The 9466-nt window shown below is 45.4% G+C and overlaps 1 protein-coding gene across 1 annotated transcript in view; it reads right to left on the bottom strand.

Moving 5' to 3' along the window:
• The window catches only part of LOC103922772 (transmembrane protein 2-like), a 56798-nt gene that overhangs the window by 5120 nt on the left and 42212 nt on the right, over positions 1–9466 (bottom strand). The window contains exons 17-19 of the mRNA XM_009330974.1: positions 4451–4633; positions 2088–2301; positions 1222–1323 (exon numbers count right to left, since the gene is read on the bottom strand). Coding sequence (XP_009329249.1) covers positions 1222–1323; positions 2088–2301; positions 4451–4633 — 499 coding nt within the window. The remainder of the gene's footprint in view (positions 1–1221; positions 1324–2087; positions 2302–4450; positions 4634–9466) is intronic.

The following is a 9466-nucleotide window of genomic DNA, read 5'->3' as shown; positions in this document are numbered from 1 at the left end:
CTGGATACACACGGAGCAGAGAGCAACCACCACTGCAAACCAACCTAAGTGTGAGCCGCTGGCAAAAGAAACAGCCCTGCTGCGTGTCTTGCCCCTGTCCGCCCGCTGCAGACCTGCTGAGGAGCCAGCACAAGGGCTCACGCGGCCCCAGGGGAGCTGGAGCAGGGCACTGCTGCACCCGGTTCACCCAGTCCTTGGGAGCTTGGATTATAAATTTAAACCACTTCTGACTTTTTCATTTCATTCAGCAAAACAAGAACAAAACGTGTGCTTTGGTACTAGGGGCTCCTCTGCTTCACTTCTTTATTTCCAAATTTCCCGCACCTTTTAAGGTTTAGGGTAAGCATCCTCCTTTAGACATGAATCTTTATCATTTGCCTAGCCCAGTCTTTACTTCAGCTAGGAGTACATGTGTCGGAAATAAAACTGCCTTTGAAAAACAATACTTTGCATTAAAGCTTTAGGAAAGGCAAAGAAGCTTTGAGGATACTATGCCTGTCCCACGAGTGCTGCACACCCGCAGGTCTCTGCACTTCACCGCAGGTGAGGATGCTGCCTCCAGTAACACCTGCTTGCTAACAGGTTTGAATAAATTTTTGATGACGCAGCCAGTGCACATGGCAAGAAACCTTGGCTTCTCAGACTCCTTAAGGATGCTGTACCAGCTTTGCTTGGCATTTGTTAGCATTAATTATATTTCAGGAGCACACAGGCATGTAAGCCTGAACAGTGACCTTGCAAGCATGGTTTCAGTCACCCTTCGCCATCTAGACAGACATATTAGGCACGTGCAGGGACAACCTGACAGCTCCAAACCCCTTCAGCAGTGAAATATAGTTATTTTTATCTTTTAGTGCAATGCCAGCAGAGAAAATCAGAAAAACAAACTTGTTTTTTTTCCCCACATCCTTTGTAAACAATGACTTCTGGTGTGCTTTTTTTGCCCCTTCCTCTACATTAGAGTGGTGGCGTTAATTCTTCTTCTGAGGTGATAAAAGGCCTTTTTTTTCTGCTAAGGGCTCAAATCCTTATCTGAATAGAATACGAACTCCCCGTGACTTTAATGGAGCTAATTGTAGGGGAGAACAATGCACTTGCCTCTTCCAGGGGAACTTCCCATTTCCTTCCACCAAAGCTCAGCAAGATTTTGCAGTAACTTTCCTTGGAGATAAAGTTTCCCCTGTTTAATCACCATTTGAAATGTGGTAAAACACAACACACCTTAATGAACGCGGATGTCAAGTGGTTTTGTATGTCCGCCCTGCTGAGAGACTGGATCTGGATCCTTATATACTTGACTGAGGGTGTGCTAGTGACAGCAAGCTGCAATTACACCAGAGACAGAAACTTAAAAACTGGCTTGCTAACTGGTTTTCATCAACGAAATGACACCAGGTACCAATGCTCGTAGATATGATCACAAAACTTTAAGAATTCTTTTTTCAAACGTGATCCTGGTTCACAGGTAAGTGCTCATTATTAAGACACCATTTGTCAAAGGATCGTGGCAATGCTGGATGGAAGGGACCTCTGATGGTCACTCTGCCACTAAGTAAGTTTAAAAGTTGAATAAGAATTTTGTATATTTTTCCTGGCTATAAACTCAAGTGCAGATTTGTATGAGCCTGAAACAATTATCCAGGATTTAGACTGGGGCGATTTTACAGTAAATGAGAAGAGAACCTGGCTCTAATTTTCCAGTTATTGCTATTAACCAGAATTACTTCCCAGTTTGAAATTCAGCAGCAACGTCGTACTTTGGAATTCAACACTAATCCAATCTGAGCCCTCTCAAGAGTCCTTTTTTTCCTTGTTTAAAAGAAAGAAATGGGGAAAAAAGGTGCCATGAATGTGCATTCACATCCTTCCATTTGGGCAATTTCTTTGAGGCTATCTTTGAAGCATAGTACAAACAGCTGCAGAAATTCAGAGCAAAACCCTTCCCTCTACACAGGTTACATGATGCTGGGCAGATTCGCGAGTGGGAATTCCCTACGGCTTTTCCTTACGTGCTGTGAAAAGGGATCGGCCTCATGTGGATGCACACACACTGCATAACCTCAGATGCTGTTTCATGTGGCGGGTACCTGCGGGGCCCCACACGCCCTGCACGGCCCAGCCGGGTGCTGGGACACGGGGCGCTGGGCAGCTGCTGGCCTCTCCGGGAAGGGGTTTGGGTCACAGCTCCAGGAGTCCCCTGGGTACATACGCGCCATGATTTTAATACGTTCGCAGCCTTGCTCAGAGCAGTAACTGTGTCCTTTCCGAGCTTCGTGGGCCTGCAGGTGAACAAATAGGTACCTACAAATGAGAGCAAACAGAGGGATCAGAGCCACCGTGTGCTTAGAGGAAAAGCTGAGTAGAGGCAGGGTCTGCACGTGCTAAATTGCATTATCCCTCCCATTTCCCAGCATCACAAACCAACTCTGTCTTAGACCGGTGTAATACAGCACAGCCATTGCAAAATGGGTCCTGCAAGGATGCAGGTCAAGCTCCCCTCTCATCCTGGCAGCACTTGCAGCCCATACATCCAAGCCAGCTGCCTTCACCAGGCAAGCGTTGTGTGGGGCAGACACCCCCTCCAGCCCCAGGCACCCCACGCTGCCCCCCGGCGTGGCGGCATCCCACCAGAGAAAGAGCAGCAGTGGTGCTCAGGCTATTGTGCAGAAGGAGACAGGCTTGCCTGGAAATATCAGCATCTCCCCTTCGGTTGTCTGCGTTGCATGGGCCTGGCCTGCAGGCAGAGCTTAGCCCTAGGCATGCATGACAAAAGCTCGAAGGCAGCCAGGTCTTCTGGCCTTTGGAGTTCATTTTTTTTTTTTTTCCTAGCTGTTCTAAGTATGTTTTCAATCGTCTCCATTCTGCAATTCAGGCTGAGGAAATTATACAAACAGCTCAGTTCAGCTCCAGGATCAAAAAGATACATGAGCTTTAAAGGGATTTTTCTTTCTATTTCTTTTAAAACTAAATATTTGTTTCTATTTGTCTGGAAGAAAGAATGAGTAAGCTTGGTTCCTCTCCAAGGATCCAGCATGTGGGGTTAAAAAAAGAAGGGGAAACATCCCACTCATTATGAAATAAAGTCTAAAAAACAACAACAGGAAAAGAAAAAAGCCAATCCCCTAACTTCTGTACTCTGAAAGGCTAAAAAAATCACTGCTGAATTAAAGAGACAACCGAAAGTCTGACACTGCCAGAATTAAGTGAGGTTAGACCCATCAATCTGCATGTACCAGGTTCAGATGGCTGCTGGCAGCTAATTGCTCTTCCCCTCCCCAGACCCACATGTGTAACCATTTTCCCCACTATTCCGTAGTAAACAACCTGTTTACAGGATTTGGGCAACTTTTTTTTTTTTTCTTCCCCCCCAAAAAAGAAAAGGAGGATTAATTAGCAAATTGTTATTTCACAGTTCCTATCATGAGAGAGACCTGGCCTCTGCATGTACCAGGTTCAGATGGCTGCTGGCAGCTAATTGCTCTTCCCCTCCCCAGACCCACATGTGTAACCATTTTCCCCACTATTCCGTAGTAAACAACCTGTTTACAGGATTTGGGCAACTTTTTTTTTTTTTTTCTTCCCCAAAAAAGAAAAGGAGGATTAATTAGCAAATTGTTATTTCACAGTTCTTATCATGAGAGAGACCTGGCCATCAGCAAGGAGCCCGGTTAGCAGGGAAGGCATTCCGGGATTTGATTGCTCATGTGTTATGGTTGAATGAATAAATAGGTCCCATCTCATTTTCAAACCTGGCACTTGTGGATTGACTCTGAAGTAGCTACTTAGTCAGGTGAAGCGTCATGGGACCCATGGTTAGACCACAAAACACTTTTTTTCCTCCCTAACTATTTTAGCTGACTGAGAAACACGGTTTCGTAATATGTTTTTTTAACCAAAGGTGTCCTGGGGTCTTATAAAGATAGTGCAAGATCTCTAGAACTCTTTTCATGCCTTCAAAATAAGAGATGTACTATGGTGCTCTCCTTTTTTCACAAAATCTAATTTTTAGAGTGTGATGAATTTAGAAATATATCTTTATGGGAATATGAAGAAGTTGAAACTTCCCAAATTATTTCAGTGTTGGTGCTGCAGCACTCATGAGAGGGCTCCTTTTCATGGCCTTTTGGGGTCCAGTGGATTTTAACAAATATTTACACCGCACCCACACCTGCAGCAATCTGAGCAGCAGGGATGCCTCAAAGGAGCTAAGTCCAGGCAAGAAATCAGCCATTTTCTTAACGGCAATGCAAATCGCTGCTCAGTGATACAGAAATAGACCTAACCCAGGTACTCCGGCCTGTAAATCCATTTTGACCTGAAATCAGTGAAAAGACCATGCAAGATGGAGGGGCCTGAAGTTTAACTATGAGAAAGGGAAAGGAGGTGCTGGGGCTGGTGAGAGAAAGACCCCAAGGGTTTGCTGCCCATTCAGGGGCAATGCAGGGCTCACCCCGATGCTCTGTCGAAGTAGAAGAGCCGCTCGCCGGTCCCGTTGAGAGCGCTGGCCCGGGAAGGAGCGGCGAGGTAGTGCTTTACGCTGTGCACCATCCCTGTCTGTCGCTGGTAGATATCTGCCACCACCTGGAAAACGGCTCCCCTGGGATAGCAGAGGGCAACACGCAGCCAGTCCCCTCTGTCGGCAAAAAGGGGAGGCAGGGGGAAAGAGAGAAAATGCACTTAAGGGCTTGAGTACAGGAGAGATGGGCTGCAGCCAAGAGTACAGTCTTCAGGGGAAAACAACGAAATGTCCTTTGAGGTTCTCTTCCTCCTTTAAAAAAACACAACAAATCCTCAAAGCCAAAGAAAATCAGATTTTTTTGCTTTGTCTGGAAACAACGGCTGCTTATTACGAAGGTCTGATCCAGGGACCCCGGCTGACCTCAGAGGACTTTGAGTCAGGTGCCAGGATGGCTTAAAACCAGAGATTTTCTCTTCCTTGCCCCATAAGGCTGCAGTACAACCAGTCACATATCCACTCGTGTCTCCTGAGGCAGCCGGGGCTTGTTTTAGTTCATCCGGAGCTGCTGCGGGAGAGGGAACCGGCATCCAGCAGACGTTTCACCGGGGGCACAGATTCAGGAATTAGAAAGTAATCTCTGACTTGAACCAGAGCCACGGTCTAAAGAGACCTGCTTCCTCCACTTTACAGCAAAGTTTATTATTATGGTTTCCATTAAAATCTCCCTCTCCCCTGCTCTTTCTTCAACGTCAGTTTAGAATAACTAAGGGTAAAGTTAAATCACCTTTTAACTTTTGTGTATCACAATTTCAGCAGGCACATTTACAAAAAATTGCCCCCGTCGCTTTCCTTTATCCTGTGATTTGCAACGCCACCCTCATGGAGGGAAAAACTGGCTCCAAACTAGAAACCTTTGTTACACAACTCGGAGCCAAAAGATGCAGCCACGGTGCACTTCGGATACTGATGGGAAGGATCTTCCACAAAACCCAACACCCTTTCCTGTCTGCGGGATGCACTTGTACTGTACAAAGCAGAAAGCCACAAGAAGTTTACACTTGAAAAGAAAAACCAAATACCAAGATAATTAGCTTAATTATTTTTTTGTCTTTCTGCCCTCTGAAGTGGCTCAGTGTACCACACCAAAGTGCCTGAACCAGTACCATGGTTAGCTTTCCTTACACTACCAAAACCATCCAGGCTTTAAATGTATTCTTTTCATTACCCGGCTTCCTGGTTAAAGTGTGAGAATATAGATTTGGCTTAGAGAAAGACAAACACCACCTTCATTGGCTGTCTTTCTGGGCTCTACAAAGCTGAGGAAGACAAAGTTTCTCCAAATGCTCCCCTGAAATGACCCGCCACCCATTCCTGCCTGCAGCGCGGTAAATGGGGGAAACCGCTTCGATTTGGAGAAATCCGGGAATCTGCATGCCTAGACCTCTACTTTGCATTACACATGGAGAGCACAAAAGCAAAGCTATTGCAGTCTTCTTCTGCTTTTCTCATTAAAACAAAACAAAACTATCGACAGGATGGAAGAGGGGACAGGCTGTTCTAGAATAATAAATCAAAGCTGCACAAAGACCCATCAGCTTAAGCCAGATACTGCCCTCTAGATTTTAACCAACTCCAGCTGTGTCATAACACAGGACAGCTAGAAAACGGATATATTTTCAGATGATTTGGCCTCCAACTAGAGGAAATGAAAGAAATGCACCAGAGCCATGTTTGTGGAATATTTTTAGGACGGAGTCCCAAGACATTTGGTTGTTTCATAAGGGTGATTTGCATTGCATTAGCACATTTCATCCCCTGAAGAAACCATCAAAAAAAGGGCTTGTCATCTCCCTCAGATGCTGGGAACCAGCTTTGGTTCTGTGCTACACTGACTGCCGCCTCCCTGGGGAACGAGAAAGGCACTAGAAAAAGCAATTGGAGGGTGAAAGAAAAAAAAAAAAGGCGTGAAAAAACCCACAGCTGCGACTGTCTTGAGTCGCTGGGGCATTTGGGAATATGAGTGCTAGAGCCTAGTGTGCACGTGAGCAGGCTGAGTGAAACGCTGAAATAAATTACATCAAGATTGAAAGGATCAAATGCAAAGCACCTACTTTGGAGTTTGTAGAGGAAGAGATGGAAATAAGTGCATTCCCACAACAAAGGGCTTGGGAGGAGATGTGAGAAGGGAAGGCATTAGAAGTTATCCTTTATGTAAATACAGGAAAGAATAAGGCGGTTATTTTCTCTTTAATTTAGTGGTATTTTAACAGCTTCCTATTTAGTTCTTTACTTCAGTTCTGTTTCTTCAGCTTGCACAAAATCCTCCGTAAACCCTCCCAAATACCTGGCTGTGTGGCTGAACTGGGCTCCACCATCTCCAGGAAAAGCAATGCAAGGAACAGCAGCGCTACTGCGGGACGGTCCGCAGGACTCTGCCTCGCAGCTGGCCGGCGGTGGGGAAAAGCAAGGCACGGAACAGCAGCGCTACTGCGGGACGGTCCGCAGGACTCTGCCTCGCAGCTGGCCGGCGGTGGGGGGGTTCGACGCCTGTTCTCCAGCCATTACCAAAACTGAGGGAGAAATGCAACCTCAGGCAACAAGCAGTAATCAGGCATGGGACGTCTCGGACATTGCCTTCAAAGTAAAACAGATGTGCGTGTGCCTTCCTCAGCCACTGCACTGGCCACCGAGGACCTCCTGGCTGGGTCTCAAGTGCAGGAAGCCTTCATCTTTTTCAGGGGGGTCAATAAGCTGTGGCTCCCGCTTTATTTCTCTGCTTAAACCTCTTCATTCTGTCTTATTTACCAGCTGCTACTCCGGGGTGAATTTTTGCAGACAGAATAAGAAAAATAAGTCCTTGTTCTGCCACTCTCAGTACCGGCACGTCAGCTGGGATCTTTGCAGATGCCCCCGAGGCTTGGGGACACACGCAGAACTAGCAAGAAGAGAAAACACTGAATTCGTAGTAGATCCCAAATTACGAATTCAGAGTAATTTCAGACCCCTGCCTGAATGCTGTGGGAACATCTGTAGCTTTAGATGCTCTTCTACTTAAAGACCAGCACAAAGAAAGGGGAAAAAAATCATTTAAAACACAAGCGGTAGAAGTCAGACTACCGATACACAAAATGCTGTCCAATGTAGCAATTCACAGGACTTTTTTTTTTTTTAAACTCTCATTCTTAGGAGTTTCTTACAAGAAAAACAAATAAAAGTATTCTCAGGTGGAAAGTCTGACTTTGGAATTAGCTGTCAGCTTAAGTGAAAGCCATATTAACATGTGTAGGAAACTAACTTGAGCTATTTAAGATATTTTCACCCCAAAACTAAGTAACTGTGCTCACAACCTTTTCTAGTGATAAAGTTCAGTTCATTTTAGAAGTAAGGAATATTCTTCCTTCTTTTTTCATTCTTGTTCTTAATCAGGCCAACATTTTCCTATGCGTTTTTACCAAAAAAAATTTGGCATTTGAAGGAGAAAAGCTAAATATGCACTAGCAAAAAGTCAGTGTTTAGTAGGCCCTAACACTTTCAAACACCACTTGGAAAATTTTTGAGAGTCTGCCGACACTAGCATGTATAAAACCTGACACTTCTGCCCCTCTGTTACTGTCATTCAACAATCCCCACAGTGTGTTTCATGCATTTTTATGAATGTATTTAGCCTGTTTATTTCCTTTTGGAAATGGCTGGGTGAAACAAGCCCAAGAAGCCTTTCTTTTTTTCACCAGGATACTGACATTTGCAGTTCTGGCTCTTTCAGGTGAAGTAAAAACATCAGGCGAAGTGTTAAAAAAGTATTCTTATGTTTTGGCAATGAGCAGGCTTCCTGGGATAAGCAAAAGCAAAAAAGGATGAGGGAAAGGCAAAAGAAGCAGGCAAGAGGTTTCCTGTTCTTGGACATGTGGTAGATACAGATCTGCACGTACACACATACATACCTCATTTACAACCCTCAGAACAACCCCCCCAGCTCAACCCCAAACTCCCAAAGGCAAAGCCACTCAGAGAAGCGTGATCAAGCAGGCAAAGGAGGGGAGACTTTTGTGAGTGGTGGGATGTGAAGTGAGTTGTAACTTGGAGATGAGATTTGGCCGGAGTAAACATAGAAAGAGGGCATGTCTGGGACTGTCACCGCCTGGGAGAGGACAAATAACACTTGTTCAATATTGTGAATGTGTCCCCTGACTACATCGGATGGAGTATCAGTCCTGGGCAAATGGGTATGACCTAGTGCTGGGATTGGTGGTTATGCTGGACGTCAGTCCCGGCTGTATTTTAGCTAAGGGAACTTCTAAGCTGATAAATATTACTCTAGAAAGCATCTCCACCATGTTTATTGGCATGGTGTGTCACATAGCTGATGACCATGGAAGTGCACAGTCTAAATCCTGATCTCAGCGATGAAGATCTGGGGTAAGCTAATGAGGGAAAGCCGTAGGGTACAACTAAAAATTACTTTTTTTTCCCTTGGGCTTGAAAAAACAAGAGACTTGCATCCCGTGAGTCAGTCTCCCCCAACTGTTATTAACCCTATTTAAAAACAACCCCTCTGACATTTTGGTCAACATCTACATGAGCTGAGCTTTCAAAGGGAGTGAGACAACTGAGAACTTGAAACTTTCCTGTTCATAATATGGGAACTAAGCAGAAATCCCCACATGCTGCTTTGGTAAGTTTGTCTCTCACAGGCTGAATTTTGAACTTCAAAAGACAAAAAAAGCAAAGCCACCATTCAGCCTCCAACCCATCCCAAGAACAAATCACAGGAGGTCAATGTTCCTTGCTCTCAGTCAGGATACAGCTGTTTTTTCTCTCCAAAAACATCTCCCAACCTCACAACAACCTGCCCAGCACCAGGCTGAATCTCCTCTAGCACAAAACCTGCTTTCAGGACAAGCCACCTCCTCTCCAACCAGCACCACTGGTGGGGAAAATGGAGCGAGAAATACCCACACAGCTCACAGGTGCTGAGAAGAGTGGAGAAAGGGCTGCAGGGAACCTGGC

The sequence above is a fragment of the Pygoscelis adeliae genome, unplaced genomic scaffold (assembly GCF_000699105.1).
Source record: "Pygoscelis adeliae isolate BGI_AS28 unplaced genomic scaffold, ASM69910v1 Scaffold318, whole genome shotgun sequence".
NCBI lineage: Eukaryota > Metazoa > Chordata > Aves > Sphenisciformes > Spheniscidae > Pygoscelis > Pygoscelis adeliae.
This window is presented reverse-complemented; position numbering and strand designations above follow the sequence as displayed.